Source organism: Lagenorhynchus albirostris, chromosome 14, assembly GCF_949774975.1.
Source record: "Lagenorhynchus albirostris chromosome 14, mLagAlb1.1, whole genome shotgun sequence".
Lineage (NCBI taxonomy): Eukaryota > Metazoa > Chordata > Mammalia > Artiodactyla > Delphinidae > Lagenorhynchus > Lagenorhynchus albirostris.
The window spans coordinates 55664304-55685515 of NC_083108.1; the positions used below are offsets into that span (position 1 = coordinate 55664304).

The 21212-nt window shown below is 41.6% G+C and overlaps 1 protein-coding gene across 1 annotated transcript in view; it reads right to left on the reverse strand.

Moving 5' to 3' along the window:
• Nucleotides 1-383: 383 nt before the first annotated feature.
• EPB41L3 (erythrocyte membrane protein band 4.1 like 3) overlaps nucleotides 384-21212 on the reverse strand; it is a 210567-nt gene continuing 189738 nt past the window's right edge. The window contains exons 14-25 of the mRNA XM_060121932.1: nucleotides 17938-17991; nucleotides 14982-15017; nucleotides 14082-14273; nucleotides 8809-8883; nucleotides 6649-7362; nucleotides 6018-6140; nucleotides 5019-5402; nucleotides 4095-4226; nucleotides 3514-3612; nucleotides 3005-3085; nucleotides 2615-2731; nucleotides 384-1410 (exon numbers count right to left, since the gene is read on the reverse strand). Of these exons, the coding sequence (XP_059977915.1) occupies nucleotides 2621-2731; nucleotides 3005-3085; nucleotides 3514-3612; nucleotides 4095-4226; nucleotides 5019-5402; nucleotides 6018-6140; nucleotides 6649-7362; nucleotides 8809-8883; nucleotides 14082-14273; nucleotides 14982-15017; nucleotides 17938-17991 (2001 nt within the window). The 3' untranslated portion in view covers nucleotides 384-1410; nucleotides 2615-2620. The remainder of the gene's footprint in view (nucleotides 1411-2614; nucleotides 2732-3004; nucleotides 3086-3513; nucleotides 3613-4094; nucleotides 4227-5018; nucleotides 5403-6017; nucleotides 6141-6648; nucleotides 7363-8808; nucleotides 8884-14081; nucleotides 14274-14981; nucleotides 15018-17937; nucleotides 17992-21212) is intronic.

Genomic DNA, 21212 nt, shown 5'->3' on the forward strand with positions numbered 1-21212 from the left:
CAGAAACACTGGGATTAGAGCACAGCCTCTCTTCTAACAGAAAAACGAAAACTTTGAAAATGAGATTCTGTGATACTAGTTGTACTTTTCAAGGCCTGCACAGGCAACCAACCATTTATCTACACGTATTTTGTTCCCCATCTGTCTACACTTTTTATCCTAGAAAAAGACAGGCTTTCTCTACCCTGAAGATGAATGAGGCCTTTGATGTCATGCAAATGTTAGCTCTGGGCCAGACACGTACAATCCTGAAAGTAGTACACTTAGAGAATAAGAGGTTTAAATGCATTTACCATTTTTATTTTGCTATGCGGAAACATACATTCACCATGGCTGTGCGATGCGGTTGACAGTGAAATGGAGAGTATAACTTTTTGAAGGCTATTTATAACTAAACACTAAATAGTTTTATTACAGTGGAAATTCTGTACAGTTTAAGGCTTGGCTCTGAACTAGACTGCAAATATGGACCAGATTTGGAAATAAAACACTTTTTTTCAAGTAAAAGAAGAAAAATCCATTAAAAAAAAGATAAAAGGACGAAGAAATGAAGAAAGAAAACAAAGCAACAGGAGCCCAACGGGTTTTCCCGGAGTGAAATTTCATCATACGGTGAACTAACAAAAATACAGGTCTTCTTTCCAAAATAATGACAATTTACATATTTAGGACTTGTTAGGGAACTCTGGGAGGCTTTCCAGACTGAACGCAGACCAAAGCGGACGACGGGGAAGAGATCACACTGATACGCTAAAGTCAGTACTACTTTCTAACGGTTAAATCAGATGACACAAAGCAGGATTGTGAGCGCTAAATATTTCCAGAGGATCGGAGAGTCGTTACTGCTGACAGGTGAGAGTAATAAACCAGAGGAAACAAGTACAAGATTCAAGTTATTTAATGAATAAACTCGGTTATTGGCACATCTAATCTGGGAAAAACCTGACACACGGGACTAGACAGCTTCTAGCAGTTTAGGGTAATCTTTGTTGATCTGTAAACAAAAGATCTGTCACCTAAGAAACTGCAATTTTGTTTAGACTTTAATAATAATCAGCTATGAAAGGCATGGATTGCTCTATGTGTTACATGAGATCACGGTTTCTATTGTTGGTTATGAACGTGCAGGTGTAGCTGAGAACTCAGACACTGTGTGAAACGTAAAAATGCTGCTTGTTTTGTAATTGTATCGTTGCTTCATGCAATGTCAGTTTAGTGAGCCTGACTCAGATTGCTTTATTATGGGAAGGTCTCTGCCAGCGTCTTTATTAAATGGTCAAGGTCAGTTCTTCTGGATTGAAATTGTCCATGGGCAGATGCAAATCAGTGGGTTAGAAGAGGAAACTCCACATAGACTCTGGGTTTTCTAATGGTTTGCGTGACTGGCTTCAGGTGCAGCCTAGGTTATTCCTGCAGAAGAGAGATTTGATCAGTTACTCGTCTGAAAACACCTGAGAGTTTCCCTCAGATCGAGGTCATGGGAGAAGTATCTTGTACGGTTATGAAATGCTCTTTTTGACAAGATACTGTAAAATACCAGTGTACGCCACTGACAGGCTTTCTCTGAAATAACCACATCGTCACCCAAGTGGCTCAACTCGCTGAAGAGAACCTTCTTTTGGTTTTTTTTTTTTTGCTATCTTCCAAATTACCTTCTTAATTTGAATATAATGAGTGATGTTTCTATTTTTTCCCCTTGAGAGAAGCCACTCATCAGTCAACATTAACCAACGTTAGAGAACGTACTTATTTCATTTATACATGTAAAGCATTTAAGAGACTTTTATCACATAACCAAGTGTGCAAGGAGCTGCATTCAGCATTCAAAGCCTTCCAGGGATGCTCAGGGCCCCTCGAGTTCTCGAGGGGCGGGTTAGTATGCATGACAAGTCTGTGCACACACAGAAGATGCTGTCTGCTCATGATGTCGGCCAAACAGTGGCTGGAAAGGCACGCGCTTTCTGGAGGAAAGCAGGACCACAAGACTGCATTTTTGCTTCCTCCTGAGACACGGTACTACACTCGGGAAAAAAATCATCCCAAAGAATACAGGAAATAGATGACATCCACAATGAGAGTGAGTGCTCTGGTCTCAAATTGTAAAACAAAGCAAAAACAAAAACATAAACAGGCTAGCACCAAACACGGTGGAAGAGAAAGCTTACAACGGGATAACGCAGCCAACGGAAGGAGAACAGGCTATATTTTACCTCCCTAGTATTTGGAACACGCGAATTGCACCTCTCAGAACAAAACCATCTTAGCTCTGATTAGGCTACATGGCAAGTGAAACCAGATCCGACCTTTCAAATGTGGATAATGGGGGGAGCACAGAGCATGCATTAAGAGGGAACATGCGCAGGACCAGGCAAGCGGACTCTGCTTCCTCCTTATCCTCTAACTGGCAGGGGAGGTAAAAAGTCCACAGTATGGAGCCTCCAAATATGAAAGAAAGCAGCAGCCGCAAACCAATTTTCCATCCTCTTGATACCCAGAGCCCTGCAAATGCCAGTGAGAGAAAAAGGAGAGGGAAGAGGCAGGGGGAGGGAGAGAGGGAAGCCCTGGGCCACATGCCAGCCGAGGCCAAGCCTAGAGAACCAGCGCCACCTCTTACCTGGGCTCAATCCTCTCCATCTTCAGGGGTGATCTCTGTCTCTTTATGGACCACTACTTTGGTCACTGACATGTCAGGGTGCTGCTCTTTGGCCTCTTTAATTGCCTGAGCCAGTGCCTATCCCCAGGAAATCACAGAAGGGCAAAGACAAAAAGGAGGCGGGACGTGCAAGATCAGAGCCGGGTGGAGACTCGTGAGCAAGACCTATATACACAAGTTACAAATGGGATACAATGACTGCAAAGGGGGTCATACGCTGCATACTGCAAAGTTAATTCAGAAAACTGTTTAGACTACAGGCTGGACTAGAAGGACAGCTCTGGGAAGAGTACGACCAGCTAGTGTTTCTCTGTCTCCCTGCCGGGGTATCTACCCTCTCTCACACGCTACCTGGTCATGGTCAATGTCCGCGTCTCCCGTGATGACGATTCGCTTCTCGATTCTCGTCTCTGAAATGCCTCCTTTCACAGTCTGAAAGCAACACATAAGCATTATGAATTTACCGTCACTGTTGACCGGGGGCAACGGCGGAAAATGCCGACACAGCTTTAAGCTGCATCATTCATTCTTTAAGAACTGAAACAGAATCCTATGGCAGTTATTCACAATGGTTCACTTCAGAAGTGAAGCCAGAATAGAGTCCTTCGGGTTTTGGCTGGCTGGTGTTTCCGGAACATCTACCATATGCTATGCACTGGAGTTAAGGGTTATGCAAAGGGCATCAGAATGCATATTCTTAAACGGAACCTGGCATGTGAGGACAGAGGCACCACAAATACAGCAGCCGTGAGAGCTCCAGTGCAGCTGCCCGGCATCCTGGTATTCACCTATCCGCTGGTGCGGCCCAACCCAGAAGCTCTGAACGGATACCTTCTTGTATCCGTTCCCACTCCACTTACTTTGGTGATGTGGGTGGTGGTCGTGGTGCCAGTGGTTTCAGATGTGATCGTCTGTGCGCTCATGAGCACACCTGGCTCCAAATCGGCACCAAGATCAACCTAAGCAAGCAAAGGGGAGACGCCACTTGAATATCGATGTCACCTCTCCAGACGTCTGCTGTCTTGGGTTAGGGCACGGCGATGAGTTAATTATCTGCACAATCACTGTGCTGCTCCATCAGCATCTGGGAGCTGCCACAGACTACGGACCGAATCAAACTTGGCCACTGTTAACCCTCATTAAAAAGCTGGGACTTCAGAAATGTGAGCAGGGGCTGGTTGGCTAGTGCTCTTCCTTATCTATGGCAGGGAGATAAGATTTCTGAGCCCCTTTCTACATGTCAAGTTATGTGAAGACCTGCTTAAGTCACCTGCTCTTCCTTGATCGGTAATAAAATTACAATTACTGCACCGTTCTTGACAGAGACAGTTGGGTCCTCTGAGTCTCACAAATTAAATATCATGTAGTGACACTTAAATGCATGAAGCCATTCAAGGGGTAAAACAGGTGCCAGGGCTCTGGCCTTCATAGACTGTCTTACCTGTGATGATTCATATGTTATGGTTTTTGTTTCTGTGTGAACTACAGGCACTTCCTTGGTGGAAATTTCTAGCTTTACTCCTCCTGGTGAAACACTGCCAAAGCTGACGGTTTCTGTCTTCACAGTAGATGACTGTACCAATGGGAAGCAGGCAGAGTGGCTATTAAATTTTGCAAACACATACCTTTGTTTTTTTCCCTCCCCTCTTGGTGGATATATATAAGCACAGGTTGGTATGAAATAAATGTTTACATTTTACGTGGGGGGCAGTTGGGGAATGAGGCACACAACAGATACATGTCAGTCTCCCAGAATTCATATGGAATGTTTCAGGTACAAGAACATATTTCGAAGGAAATGGAAAAAACCCACTTTTTTACATTCCCTCTCCTCTATCTCATAAACTAATTTTAATAGATTAAAAAATCATAAATTAGCCTTTTATTGAAAAACTTCTTAGACAGAAGGAACAAGTAATAAGACACTGAACCACCACCCCTCACCCCGCCCCCACGTACTTCAGGAATTTCAATAAAAGAGAATAAAGAATAAATTCCAGCACTTGGTGCCTGGGCAAGCCTGGTTTTGGTCCTCCTGGATAAGTACACTGATCAGAAATAAATGTATCAAGGTTTCTAATATCTTGGCAGGCTATGCATCTCCCAGATTTATTGCCAGTTACGGTAATTGCAAAGAGAGTGGAAACCATTTCCTGGAACTTTAGATTGTGAATAATCATTATATATGTTTGCATGGGACCCCAGACCAGCATGGAGACCCCATAATTGCCATGCAAGAAGGCAACAAGAGGAGAAACAAACTGCTCTTGGAAAAGGAAGAAAATTAAACCTAGCCCTGCCTTTATGCTTAACTAAATTTCAGGGGCTTACTTCAGCACTAAAAGTAACATTAACCGCTAGTTACCTCAAAATGAGGTTTTTCTTCCGAAGCTTCAGCAACGTGGATGGCTGCACTCTGCTCCTCCTCTGGCTCTTGGGAAGCAGCTGCCACCTCTCCCTGCTCGAGGACAGCTTTGTCGGCCACCTCCCCTTTTTCCTCCTTCGCTCCCTCAGTCAGAGCAGAGACCTCCTTCCCTTTCACATCAGATATATCAGCAGATGCTGCCTGGGTCACAGCATCCATGTCATCTCCAGCTGCGTAAGAAGCATCCCCACTTGCATGCGCATTCATCACCTGTCTTTCCTCCACCAATGCCGTTTCCTGCACAACCCTCTGGGTGCTAAGTGGCTGGGGGTGCTGGGTTGTTTCCGTCTCTATTTTGCCAGACTCCATCTTGGTTTCCATTTTCTGCATGGAAAAAAAGTTGTGGTGTCAGTGTGACTTTCCACAAAGCAAAGGTCAGAAAGCAAAAGCAAAAAAAAAACAACAAAAGCAGCCACTCACCAGGGTACCTAAAGCCAGTACCAGTGCTTATAACCAGCAACGCTTAGAGAAAACATAAATTAGCTTTCATTCCCCCCACCAGAGTCTTTGATGCCTGCCCTCTGCCTGACACATAGCCTCGAACCTGTGCTGCTCCTTCGGATGTTGCAAAAGAAACGAAACGAGGGTGCAGTATAAAACGCAATTAAAAAACCAAAACAAAATGAAAGCACTGGAGCACATGCATATTGGTTTTGGCTGCTTCCTTAGACCTAACAGGTGACATAAAATGCTTTAAGAAATTAAATGCTGTTAAAACGTCTCAGCACGATTGCTTTCTGAACATCTGAAGTATGTTCTTGTAATGGAACTAAAGACATGTGATGCAAACGTGGGACAGGCACAGAGGGGTGTAAGTGGAGACCCCTCTCAGGTGTTTAAAGCAAAGCCACTTGGATGCAACACACACACCCCAAAAAGGCACAAAGAAAAGGCAAAGAAGCAGAGACAGAGACACCGAGGATGGAAACAGATGGCCACCTGCACCCAGCTTTGAGAAGTGGAAGTAACCCCTCCTATGAATTCTGTCGGTTTTCTCGCAGACTCTAATAAGCTGAAGATTTCAGAGCCATCCATGAGCTTTTCTCCAGAAGACTGTTTAGTCTGAGTGAACAGAGAAATGGAGAGTCAAGCACAGAGGTCGGGACACAGGAGGGCATGTACTCATTCACAGCTGGTTAGACAGAACTGTAGGCGCGGGACCCAGGGCGAGGGATGGAGGGATCTACAGACAGATTTGGAAACACATAGGGATGGGAAATCAACAGCAAATCGGGGTGAGCAGGGGCTCTGGTTTGGTAAAGCGGAGAGAGTTCCTGGGGTTAGGGCGGTGCTGGGTGAAGCGGATCCTTTCACCCGGCACCGGCACCTCAAGCCCCGGCAGCACCACCCCACCTCGGGGACAAGAGCTGGAAATAAAACGGCAGGTATCTCAATGCTCATGTCAGACCGCGGTAGTGACTTAACCATGAAAACAACAAAAAAGCTTGGGTTGGCGGCTCTCAACATAAGCCAAACAGCAAGAGAAATGGAAAGGCTCAGGGTGGAAGGGCTGCCTTGGCAAACGTCATGCTGGAATCGGAAACGGCGGCCCAAAGGCAGCACCGGTTACCACGACTTGGGACGTGGCCGACTCTGTGACAACGTATTGGGTGGTGGCGACGGTGATGGCCGGTTCCTGGGAGTATCTCCACTGGGACAGGCTCTTCCTGCGGGGACTGAAGGGCCCCACCTTCCAGGTCTCGGCCTCGGCCTCGGCCTCGGGCTCCGCTCTGCCCAGCCGCTCGCCCTCCAGACTGGCATCCCTCCCGGGCACGTGGCTTTTCTCAAGAGCATCATCCTCGGGGCTCTGCAGCCGGGACTCGGCTTCCCTGATGGGGGCCAGCGACTCCGACAGCCTCCGCTTTGGAGTGTGGACCTCAGGCCCCCTCCTGGTCCTGTCCTCGGTGAGGACTCCCAGGACCTCGAACTCTGCCAGGACACGGGGGGTCTTTGTGAGCTCGGCTAGCCCTGGCTCAAGAGGGGAGGGGGACACCACCTTCTCCCCTTCTTTGACTTTTCCTGTCATAGTGACAATTTTTCCAGACACGGTATCGTAGGACTTTCCGAGTGTGTATATTTTCTGTTTGTTCTCTTCCTTCAAGTGCATTTCTCGGGCCAAGTCTTCAAAGCTCTGCACTTCAGTGGCGCTAGATCCTGACGAGTCGGCGGGGATGTCATCGGTTCTAGCGCTCACGGTCACCACCTTGTACGTCACAATCTTTTTCGAATCACCATCAACTACCTCAGTGGGTATTCTGTCTACAATAACCCAGTCCTCTGTGCCCTATATTTGGAATATAAAAGCTAAATTAGAAGTTCTGATGGTATCTCATTTCTAAAATAAGAATCCTTTAAGGCAATCAGGGTGAGAGCTACACTCAGGCCTGGGAGGTGACTGCACAGGGCTGGGGTTATTTTTATTAATTATGGCTACAATCTCTTCCCATCTGAAATTTATTAACTCTAACCTGCAACTTGGAATACGGTCTGCGTGTACACTCGCAATTTCAGATTTCTTGAACTACTTTGGTGGTAAATTTTGCAAAGACTATATCTGATCTTATGCTAAATGTCTGATCATTTTGTATGTCAAGATTAAACAACATTTTTGAAGCTGTTGTACAAGTTATTTAGCTTTACTTGTGTGGACACAGAAAAGACAGTTTTCCACGTGAAATAGAACACTGTGCTTCACATCTGTTGTTCTCACAAAGAACGTGCCAGCATTTCCACAAATTTCTGTGAAAACCATCTTCCATGGTTGTGAATTATGCTTCCTTATATGGGAGACGGAATCCACTCTAGCACTTATTATCCAATAAGTATTCCGTGCACCTGTGTTCCAGGCATTGTAATGAACTATTTCCCACTGTTAGGACACTGTCGGAGCCTCTTAGAAACAGGTCACAGTGGTCTGTACATTGTTCCCATTTTATTTACAACCGAAGTTCATCGTCTCAGGAGTTTCTTTGCCAGTTTCCTTAGTGTTAGTTCCAATAAGGCAGAAGAAATGCAAGTTATGAAACTTCTGTATTTGGGGAGCCTACCAGGACGTTAGGAGGTAACTAGTCTAACAGGTTACAGAGGGAAGAGAAACCAAGCCAGGAGCAAGGGAGCACCTTGGTTTACATTTTAAACTTGGACGTTTGCTACTTTCGTATTTATCCTAGCCTGAATCTAGAAACAGGTGGGCCTTAAGAAAAAGGATTACAGATCCATCTATAGGCTGGTGCCGGATTAAACAAAATGAAGTGAAAAATAACCTCTAGGGTGGATGGGACAGTTTTCTGGAAAAGGATTTGACGAGAGGTAACCACAGAGCCTCCTTCCTGAATTCTCTTTATCACACTCGGCTAGTGGGAAAACCAATAAAAGTTCAGAACTTTCAAAATCAGTCAAGGTCATCTAAATTAGCATCACTCTATGGGTGAAAGAGGTACTAAAAGGTCCAGTAATATCATTACAAAGTATAATCATAATGCTTCAATGACCACACACAGATATAATCACCTAGGAGCAAAAGCCACAAAGAAATGATAGCTAACGGATAACTAAATTAGTAACAAAATTCCCTACTTCCCTCCCCAGAATCTAAGCAAAAATGATATACCTACCTTAGTGGCAAACAAGGTAAATTTTAAAAAGAAAGGAAAAACTACAGACATTTTAATGACACTGAAATCTGAAGAGCAATTTCCTTCTGGAAAATTCCTTAATGTTTGTTTTTTACCTGAGACTCAAAGAATGGAGAGCTTCCTTGCTGCAAAAATAGAACCTTTTCAGAAATCTCTCTTTCTTCTTTGGTCTGTTTGAATAAAGGGGGTTGGGTTGGAGAAGAGGAAGCAGACAGTTTCCAAAAAGGCAAGTTAGGAAGAGAGTTCTTTTCTTGTCCTACACATATAATACTCATTCATTTTTTTTTTCTGAAGAAGTAAATTAGTGCCTATTAATTTGGAAAATGGTCGGAAGCCATCTCAACATTTAACAATTATTTCCAAAGAGTAACAGATTATGTTTTGAATCTCCGGTGTTTTTAGGATTCAAACATTTCTCATTTCTACAAACACAGAATATGCAAGAGTGGCATAAAGAGCTTTCTGGCATTTCAGTAGTGTTCATATGTCAGTGATCTGCAATACTGTAAAAGTGAGTATTAAAATGAAAATGTTAAGATTTAAAAAAAATTAAGTGAGGAATAAATTCTCACTTCCATGTCTGACAAATTCTTGATCATATTCCCTACTGAAGTGCCGCCTGATACAGAGAAAGGAAACACACGTGGGTCACTGCATTAGCTACCAATCTCAACAACCCAGTTATGCCCAGATTGATGTCTTTATTCCACAAATAAGCATAAGGTTATAGCTTTATTTGAACTTTTATAACATGGCAAATAATCCTGAAAAGTCAACTTCAGAATATCTTGGTGAAGAATTAAGTATTTGAAGTCATGCTTGTCTTTAACATATAAAATTTAAAAGGACATTACGTATGTTATGTTAGAACAGTTTTTTTCCTTTCATCTTTTTATTGCTTCCTTTAGTATTAAACAGGCATAATTCAAGGGGCAATACGTTAGCTACCGAGCCTGTCTCTGTGTACAGCACACGACTGCATAGAATAGTGAACAAAAGGATATTTTGGTAAAGTCATCTAAAAATAATAATAGAAAAGTTCAAAGTTTCTAGACGAATGGAACTTTGAAAATAAACCCTCTTGTTGATGATAAGCAATATAATTTTATGAGAGGTATTTAAAATTCCTAGGTATGTATCTACAAAGCTATCAGTACTATATTTAATCGTTTGCCTGCAAGAGGTTATAGAGGAGCATCTGGAATGTTATCTGGAATGACCTGCTGACAGATTTTGATAGCATCGTCCTCATATGCTCCTTTTAAATGAGCAACAAATAAGACATTTCAAAGGGGGAAAAAAAATCCCTGTCCTGTCCCATTTTGGAGAAAGATATTGCAAGAGACAAAATGTACCATGTGGAATCATTCAATGTGGATTTATTTTTTAAACTTTCAATCATAGCCTCTTTTATAAACAGAAATAAGAAACAGGAAGTCAAAATTATAGACACTTTTCAGAATACCACGGCTAGGCCTCTAATTATAATCACTGAACTAAATATTTTCCTACAATGAGAGCTTAAAAAAACAACAGCAGTAGTTTTCAGCATATCCTGTTATCTGACATCAACTAATTTTAAAAACGTCTGTGTCTGTAAGTAAAAATGTCCACACTGTCTGCATCCAGAACTGTGCATGTCCCATAATAACGGAAAAGGGTAACATAAGGGGATAGATGTTATCATTAAATCCTGTATACTGTCAACCCCAATCCAGTGAGTTCTGCTAAAGTTAAGAGGTACTGATAAAGAAAAGCTGATAATCGAAACATTTACTAGGGGTTAAGACAGAGTCAGATGCACACCCTGACTATTTCATTTAGTTCCTTAAACGTTCATGCCTGTGTCATAATTGGGACACAAGGCCCTACAGTGGCATGCAAAATTCACAGAGGTGTTACTTGCTCAGATGATTAAGGGTCTCTATGGAGCTGGGACTTTCATTTCTGCTCGGGCCAGGGGTTCTCAAATTGGGCTGTGAATTAGAATTATGTGGAGAGCTTTTAAAAAGAGTAATGTGTGGGGTGCACCTCTGACTAATTAAATCAGATTCTGATGTAGAACCCAGGCATCGGTATTTTAAAAATCTTGTAGGTGACTGTAATACGCGTCTAGAGTCGCACCCCAGGGTCTGAATGGAAAGTCACAGAAGTCAGATTCACAGAATGGAGATAATTCTCTCTATCCATGAATAGATGATCCACAGTGAATGTGTATTTTGCCCAATTTAAGGCCCATCCAAGACCTGAATAGCAAAAGTAAAGCTGGACAAGAAAGCAGAAAAATGCATAAAGAGAGTGGATTCTAGTTACTTATGGCAGTTGTGTTCTATAAAGTTGCTGTGAACACTGAATTACTGGGTACTGAACCACAGCTCCTAGGGGAAAGACAGGGTCAGGTTCCTGGGAGCTTCTGGTCATGAAATTTTTGTCAACTGATCAATGCATAACCTTGTTTTATGTGTGTTTCTGTTTAAAGACCCCTTATTTAATATCTATTATTGACCCATTAACATCAAACTCACAGCCAGCAGCACTATAACTTATCCTGAACAAAGCGTATCTGACACACATATTTTTCTATAAGGCACATCTCAGCCTTCTTGTACTTGGGAACACTAGACAGCACTTCAGCACTATGCCTGGAGATAGTTTTAAATAGCAAAATCACCAACAAAAAACACAAAAAAGCAAAAATGTGGCAATAAACAGGCTGTTGCCTGTTCACCTTACCTGGGAAGGTGTGCCTTGAGCAATTTTTTTTTTTTAGGCCGTGACAGTGAGAGTCCCGCGCACCACGATTTAGAGTGGCCCCCGCTTGCCACAATTAGAGAAAGCCCTCGCACAGAAATGAAGACGCAACACAGCAAAAATAAATAAATTAATTAATAAACTCCTACCCCCAACATCTTCTTTAAAAAAAAAAAAAATCAGGAGTCATCACATTTTTTTCAAAACAACATTGTATCACTGAGATTCCCCAAAAAATCCAACTAAGTGTGGCGTCACTGAATCAGTTTCTTTACCCTTCTGACACAAGCAATATTACTTTGAGAAGTCACTTTAAAAAATTAAATTACATATTTTCTTTTAGAAATAATTGGACCTCTTTCTAAACTGGCCAATTATTGTTTAATTAATTTAAAGTGGGTCATATTAAATAAAAGGATAACATCAAATGAGTAATTTACTTAGAAAAACACCTCCCCTCTAAAATGAAAATCTTTTGTTTAGGTGTTTTTAAACAAATATGCTTTGTGTATGCCTAGCTGGCTGGGAGGATAAAATTATCTTTTGTGCTTTTCACAAAACCAATAACAAAAGCCAATATTAAGTTTTAATATAGAAATGAACAAGAATTTGGAGCATAAGAACTTGCCGGGCCTTGTCTCCAGGGCCCTCAAATGGAGGATAAACTGGGTGTCACCAAGGGCTCCGGGAGAAGGGTCAGATGGGAGCCCCAAGGCGAGGGAAGCGCGCATAGCCCTGACCTCCCAGAAGGGACCTCTCTTCCTCTGGGACCTGAAGCTCCTTGGAGCTGCTTTTTCAGAGCCCCTCTGATAACCAGGGTTATTAGCCAGCCTTGTTTTTAGGAAGCTCTTCTTTACATCTAGCAAGTCTCCCAACAATTTCCTCCCTTGCCGGTGGCAGTGGAGTCCTAAGGTACAGCTTCTGCTCACCACTCAGCAGACACTTGAAAGCAGTTACTAAGCCAGCTGCTGGTCTCCAGTCTACGTAACCAAACCACTTTGTGCTTCTGCAGAGGACATCTTTCCTCCATCCTTTAATCCTTTTAAAACAATCCTTTCTTAGGTCTACTGCAGTCTCTCTGCACCAACAGGGATAAGGCATCCACATCGAGGGTAAGTTCAGCGTATTCAAAGCATCACCTCTTAAGTTATTAACATTCTTTGGGGTCATCACCGTTATTCTCTAAGGATCAGAGGATTTAATAAGTGAAAACAATTTCTTTTACTAGTCTAATGACCTAGACTTCGACAGTCCCTTGTTTATTATCACCACCTTTAACTTCTCCAAGCAACTACCCGAACTTCCATTCAAAGGGCTGCTACCTCGCGTGTCCCTGAGTGACAGCAGGGGAGGAGAGGCCTGACTTTTTCAGTGGCTATTTATTTTGTGTTTTTGTAACGTAATCCAGTATCTGCCGTCTTCAGAGCCAGCACGTCCTTCCTTATTTCCAGCCCTCATAGAAATAGGGTAAAGCAAACTTGACCAGTTACAATAAAACTCATCTGACCATAACTCGGAAGTGGCAGTCTTACTAATGCAGGAACTACAATATTTAAATCAATCAGGAAAATCTGAAATTTTTGTGTCTTGAAACTCAAACAATCTGAATGAAACCGATGTTTAACGGTACAGGAATACTTTGGTCACAGGACTTTTCATTTATTCTGCATAAAAAGGCCCTTTACAAAGTAATTCAAATGGTGATATACCTTGTCATTTTTTTTTAAGTGGGATTGGAACTGTCATGAACATCATGATTGTGGTCACTTTAGATAAACAGCTTTCAAGGGAAGAAAGAAGTTAATATTATACTAGAAAGATGCCGTTTTAAAAAACTACTTCTTTTGAAAGACAGATAAAGTAAGATGATGTGTAACAGTTGACAGTAAGATTAGTACCACTGCCACTGTGGGTCCCACACGATGGGAGCCTTGAAGTAACACCAGCTGAATCCACTATCTTGCTGTACATTTAAAGAGCGATTTCCTACATGGAAGACTTACTCAAAAAGACATTCTGGCCTTTACTTTCCCTATTAAAAACCAAATAAAAACTGATTATAAGTCATAATATAATATATATGTTTATATATATAAATCAGTTAAAATAAACAATTTTTAAAAAATATATATATATGCTATAAATAAAAATGAAATCAAAAACTGAGTATACCCGTAAAAACCTGGTGTAGTAGTCCCAGAGTAAAGTATGCCCTGAAATGTTATCAACTTCAGAACACTGTTTAGTCAAACATTAGACAATCTCAATAGGCATGCTCATCTTGCAATTGATGAGAAACAGTCATGAATTTTCAAGGCATTTCTTAAAGTAGCGGAAGTACATTCAGAAAAACTGTTGGTTCATTAATACAGTAGGTTAATGTCTCCCAGCTGTGAATCTAGAATAAGCAGATCTGAACCAGAGTTTCCTTGTTCGTTCCAAAGCACCACGGGATGCGATTACTCACTCCTTGGCCACCTAACATTGTACTGGCTATACACAGACAAGGGGTGAGATTCTCTACTCAGAAGCCTGCCACATCCTTTCCCTGCAGACCCTGCAGAGGAGCGAGGCTAGTGGACAGAAGACAAGTGCAACCCAAAGCCTGAATACCGACCTCTTCAGGTACCAGCGGCTCGATCATGGGTGCCTCCTCCTGCCGGGCGGCTAGTCGCACGGGGGAGGTGGAAAGCCTCTTTTCCCATTCGTTCGTGATGGCAGTGTCTGTGGAGGTTTCTAAAAAGGTTCTTTTCAGTTCACTAATATTGGTCTGATGTTTCATCAGGTCATCTTGGGTTTTATCTAGCTCCTATATTCAGAACATAAAGAATCCAACAGTCAACATTTTACGTTTGTTTTCCTTTCTGCGTGCTCTCTCTCGTTTTAAAAGTTAGGTCATTATCTCATTAGTAGTCAAAATAAAAGAATTCTGATCAGGGCTCATGACACTACCACAAACACTCTGGTGAAAATGTGGTATTTCCGAGGGAAAACAAAATCTAGTTCACGCAAGCACAAAAATCAAAAGTTTCAAAGGTCAACTGTTAAGAGTGTAATTCACATGTAACCAGAGAATTAAAATAAATACACACGGAGGAAAGGGGATCTACATCTAGGAGAGAGGAAGGAATCAGAGGAAGCTGAGAAGTCAACCGCACGTATTCACAGGTGAGAACACACCCTTCATGCATCACGGTACGAGCCCACAGGTTAAGCCACTAAAGGAAAACCAACACACACAAGCATGCACTGGTATATACCAATACCAACCTCTAACATAAGATTACTATGTTTGACATACACATTTTCACCCTTTATTCGCTTAATCAGACTATTCTGAAAAAAGTGGAGAAGAAAGGAAGGTAAGGGACATGGTAGTCACATGAACAAGTGTCATCCTCCACACTGCACCAGCACACAGTCACCACCACAGAGCATGCTGCAAGATCTGGACACCACAGACAATGACTTATCACACGCTGGTTTCTGCTTTTGTGTTTGGTTTTGAATTTTCTACCTGTGCCTTGAGCTCTGCATCTTCCTCCTGGTCCGACTGCCAGCATCAAGAGAGAGTGGGAAATAAAGTCTTACCATGCCATCGACTCTAAGATGGAAGGATGGGTCTACATAAGCCAGCTACACGGGGGCGCTAGTTTGCTCTTATGTGAGAAGACATTTCTTTCTTATACATAAACCACAACGTTCTCACACACAAATTGTGAAGCTTAATAAGAAGACAGGAGCAAAAGATTCCTTGCCCCTTGGGTGTTTGACATTTTAACCTGGACACTTCCAAGCACGATGAGCCCACACGTGTGCTTGGGAGGACTTGGGAGGACAGCTAGGACTTGGCGGTCTGTCCTTAAAAGACGTTAGCAACGGTTCAGGAAGTGGGGGAAGCCAACATCGAAATTAAAATTCACAAAAACGGCTATGAATACCCAATGATGAGAGCTCCCTTGGAGTGTAGGAGTCCTCACAATAATCCTATGAGGTTAGCTATTATGATCCCCAGTTTGTAGACCAGAGAACTGAGGCACAAAGAACTTAACACAGAAGCCACAGAACTGAGGCACAAAGAACTTAACACAGAGGTTCCCACAATAAAAAATTTCTTGGATCTTTGAATTTCTTGAACCTACCTACTTAAAAACAAATTTGGGAGAGGAGAGGGCTGATACGGATGGGGTAAGTGAGGAAATTAAATAGACTACCATCAAGTACAAAAATCAACTATAAGACGCGGTCCAGAGTGAAATTATAGGTGACAAGTGGGTGATGCCAGAGCACATGGCCTTCAGCAAATGGATCACTTTGTCTGGGTCTCAATGGCGACCAGACTCTCTAACCTACATGCCCCACCCTGCACTGCTGTTACACTGGCTCTGGAAAAAAGAGAAGGGGGAGCGTTTATAAGAAGCGTTAGAGGGCTGGAGGCATGCTGATTCTACAGAGGTGGTGGGTTCATAGCTCTTCATTTTATTTTTAAGCTTCATAACCTACCTATGTTATACGTCTTCGTTTGCATGCTTAAAATGTTCTATAACAAAGTTTAAAACTGCTAGAGAAATTTATAGTATTTTATTTTTTCATAGCTGAGTCATTTGTTTTTAACATCTTTATTGGAGTATAACTGCTTTACAATGCTGTGTTAGCTTCTGCTGTACAACAAAGTGAATCAGCTGTATGTGTATATATATACCCTCCCTCTTGAGCCTCCCTCTCCCCCCCCCCCCCCGCCCCATCCCATCCCTCTAGGTCGTCACAGAGCACAAAGCACAAAGCTGACCTCCCTGTGCTATGTAGCAGCTTCCCATCAGCTACCTATTTTACACATGGTAGTGTATATATGTTAATGCTACTCCCTCCAATACCATATATTAACGCATACGGATGGAATCTAGAAAAATGGTACTGATGAACCTAGTGGCAGGGCAGGAATAGAGACGTAGAGAATGGATTTGTGGACACAGGGAGGGGGAGGGGAGGAGAGGCTGGGACGAATTAAGAGAAATTTAAAGTAGTAGTATTAAAATATTTTTCATTTACAGCATACCTTAGGATTACAATGAAATTTACTGAATGTATCAGTAGTTACATATAACTAATTCTTACAAAATTAAGATGCAATTGTTATATTTGGTATAGAAAATGATTACCCTGTAATCAGTTTACATGTGACTGCTTAAAAGAACCAGTATGATAGTTTTACAGTATTATCTCTAAATTAAAAAATGATGACTTCCAAACTTTGAACTGAACTCTGGCATTTCCAAAGGAAGAAACCATTAAACTCCATTTTGAAATGTTTTTCTGAACATATTTTCAATGAAGTGATGTACAGATACTACCTATAACATTTTTAGTTCTTCCTAAATACCCAACTAGAAAATATTGTTATGATTGGATAATGGAAAAAACAACCTAATGTTAAACACTATCACAAAGTAAAAAAAAAAATTCTGTTATTAGCACTTTAGGAAATGAACATCTTGACTTCCATTGCTATAGATAAATATTGTTTTTACAGAAATTTTAATTAGTTACTAGAGTTAGTTAATAATTAGTTAATTATTAGAGAAGATTTAGAAAACAACGTAAGCCATACACATATTTAATGAACCCTAAAGAATTAACAAAGGATAAATAAGAGCATAGTATCACTGGTCAATGTGATAATTTTTTTTCCAATAAAGTACTGACAGTAATTTGTTCATTTTCTTTTCCTTGGAAAATTCATTTCTTTTGAGTGACCCAGACTACATCCAGGCTATGGAAATGAGTTAAGAGAAGTAGTATAATTTTAACAAGCATTTTGACCATTTGGATTTTAAAGTATATCTGTATCTAGTCAATAAGCTAATTACATAAATTGTACCACCCACCCCCAATTATGGCTATCATGCGTAAACATTTGGGATAAGGGAATACATTTAAAAAATATACACACTACTGCATATAAAATAGATAACTAATAAGGACCTACTGTATAGCACAGGGAACTCTACTCAATACTCTGTAATAACCTATATGGGAAAAGAATCTAAAAAAGAGTGGATATATGTGTATGTATAACTGGTTCACTTTGCTGTACACCTGAAACTAACACATTGTAAATCCACTCTACTCCAATAAAAATTTTTTAAAAAGTATTACCAATTTAGCCAAGGGTTCTCAAAATGTGACCCTGAAATGGATAGAGTCACTGTCACCTGGGAACTTGTTAGAAATGCAAATTCTCCGGTCCTACCCCAGACCTTCTTCTGAATGTGAAACAGGAGGATGGGAACCTCCAGATGACTCTGATGCAGGCCAGAGTTTGAGAACCACTGGTCTAGGCAGTAGAATATATTTAACTCCTACTGTTAAAAGGAGAATTTCTCTCCACCCTAAAAGGCAATATGCAAAGTTCCTAAAGGCAGAACCAGCATTTTTGTTAGGCAACGGGCGGCACCCACAGTGACTGTACCAACCTCAGTGGCGGTGGTTTCCCCATCAGCCGCGGTGTCCGTGCGCTCACTGTCGGTCTGTGGATCACAGAGGTGATCAGGTTCCAGGAGGAAGGCAGGAAGAGAGAACAAACCATCTCGTCAAGCGGGCAAGCCTGGGGCCTACAGTTCAGTCCCTTTTTCTGTGATCTGTATCGCACTACCTTCCCAACAAGAATGCAGGTTCAAACAAAAGCCAAAGAAAGGCCAGAGCTAGGTTCCATCAGCAGAGACCCTCAGAGGAAGACCAGAGGCACACGGCCTGCGTAACCACAGGACGTGTATTAGCCAAGCTGACATGTCTGCTGCCATTGTCATTCTTTCCCCCATTTTTAACTGAAATCCCTAGAAAGAGCTCCTAGAAATGTTTAATGCAAAAAAATTGCTGTTTATAGATTTTTTAAAAAATTCTAGGAATAGGTCACATTTGAAAAGTAACTTAACATGTCAATTTAAAGAAAAAACTACTATTAACAGTCACTGGACTTTCAGCCCCTCATTTACACCATTTTGGTAATTTGCGTCCATCTGAGACCATCAGGCTGTCTGCATTACCTTTTAATTATAAAAAGCACATGCCAGTGACTCACAGGCATATGTTTTATGTATGAAAAATGTAACTCAATTCTCAAGTAGGATTGCTAACTAGATATTTTTTAAGACTATATATTGTTTATTTTGTCCCACCCTCCAATAGAAAGAGGTATAGAGAAGTATGTAATTAAATATCTCGTTCCAAAATAAACATTCAAATGAAGCAAATAATAGTAATGAAAAATAAGGAGAGAAGGAGGGAGAGAGACATCTACTTGGACACAAATAAAACAAAGCACAGCATTTGACAGAGCCTAGGTTTTCAAGGGAGAATTACAATAGTAATTTCAAGACTGATTTTTAATCTGTTTTTATAGCAGTTTGTGATTTAAAACAAAAACTCTTTTTTTTTCTGGAGGAGAGATGAGCCATAGCCATTGAAATTGGGACATCTCAACGTCCTATATATTACCTGACTTTCCCTTCTCAACTCTCAAACTAGTCATTATTCAAAGTCCTTCGAGCAAAGTTGTGCGATTAGTAATTTGTCAACAAAAATCCATGCTGGGGGCTCTAAGGTTGTGAATCTGCCTCTTAAAATAATCTCTCATTGCAAAGACCATGGATTACCAGCGGGAGGGCTGAGACAGTGCTCTTTATGTCTACATGACTCTGGCTGGGTTGAATTCTTGATCCTCTCCCAAACTTTCATTTTCTATATTCCTAAAAGAAAAGGAGTTGGAACTCATGCTTGGCCTGTGCACCTGAGGTCTCCATCCTGGCAGACCTGTGCCTAAGAGGGAAATCCTTTTCAGTAGGTTGGTAAAGAAAGCATGCTGAGAGCTTTCATGACCCGACCACCTTGGCAACACCTGGAAGGGGGTGGCTATTAATTTTCTTATCAGGGTGATCACTGCTAGGGCATTAGCATGGCTTCACCAACTGACAGTCTAGGGCAAGGCCAGTTTGATTTAGGAAGAGAAGCAGGTCACTGTTCAAGGGTATGGGATAACCCGAGGAAACCTTAGCCTTTCAAGAACCGATAAGAACGACTTGGGCTCAGTGTGCTAACTAGTTGTGTCAAAGGCCTCGAAAGTTCTTTTAAGTTTTTCTCCTCCTACTTTGATTATTTCCCTTATGCCTTTAGAATTCACTTCAGCAGCTTTCCAGGCATCTTGGCACTGGAATTACCGCCACGGTTAAGAGTGAGGGGGTCTCAGGACAGACTGACATCAGCTCAAATCCTTGCTATTTATTTAACTCTGTGGCACAGGGGGCAGGTTTCATATTTTAATCCCAATTTCCTTCTTGGAAAATGGGGAAAACCATAGCCCTAAGTGTATCAGGTAACAGATACTAAGTCTTTATGCGACGCCTGACACATACACACAACTAAAAATGCCTATAGAAATCATAAATATTGATAGCAAAACAGTATTTCCTAAGTATTGCTATTATTTTTCCTAGCTATACACAAATAAATAGCAGCTTAGGCCATATCTAAACTCCCTCAGTCCCCTACTCAGCACCTAGTCAGTCAGTCATTCAACAAACATAGTGCCTGATCAATATACAGTCAATGACTGAAGTATTGAAGGCTGAATAAAGCAGCTTTTATAGCAACTTTTATTTATATAATATCCTATGTCTAAGAAAAACTGCAAAATGTATGGCATGCCATGGACTATCATATAATGTGTTTACACCATCTAAAATGTTAAATCAAGTGATCAATCTTTTCCTCTAGACTTCATCCACCTCCTTTCTTGGTATTATCAAAAAATTCTTCACAAGTTGACACATAATTACGGTGAGCTAAATTCATCTTACGTCTCTGGACAGATGTAGATGATTTAGCATTCGGCCCCTCCTTATCTGACCAAAATTCTAGAAGGACAAATGAAAAAAAAAAAAAAGCTAACAGTTCTGTAGTTTGAAATGATTACAGCTCTCTGCACTGGGTTTCACTCTTGAGAAGGGCTGGGACTAATTAAGCCACTACCACACGTGACAGATGTAAGCAGTGATGATAAAATATTTAAAAAGAATTAGAGTCATTAGTGATTTTGCAAAACCAGAGTGACGGAGCTGAACCGTATGTTACAGAGTCACCCGGTTTAGCTGCCAAAGCACTTGAGGCCCAGGGAATAAAACAGGCCGTGTCGACAAATGGCGAGTGTTTTTTGTTGTTGTTTTTTTTTTACCTGAATGACCTACATCTGAGTTCTCTAGCTCAGCTTGAACCAGAGCTCACAGCTCTTAACACTTGGGGTTGAGACGACATTGAACAGATGGCCAAATACAAAGTCATGTGGCAGGAGAGCCGTCATGGGTGACCGAGGCTGGAGCGGAGGACAAGAAAGGCCGCCTCGGCCAGAGCTGGTTCACGGTCTCAGAGGAGGATTTACATGTGGGGAACACCAGCCACGCGGCCTCCAGCTTGCGAGGAGTAACTGCTGTGATTTGTTTTGCTGATGTAATGCAGACATGCCCAAGTTGAACATTAATTTTCATGCACTGATTACAACAAGATGTACACCCTGGATTAGGCACAAGATCTGTGTGGTTTGCTACATAAAAGTTCAGTTATTTAAAATGCAGAAAAACATAAAATGGCAATCTTTTCGCCTTCTGTTAGCTTGATGCCTAGCTCCACTGCTAAAGGAACAAAGACGAGCAGGTTGGAAACCAGCTAATATTATAAACAGTTTTTGTAGATAATCTGC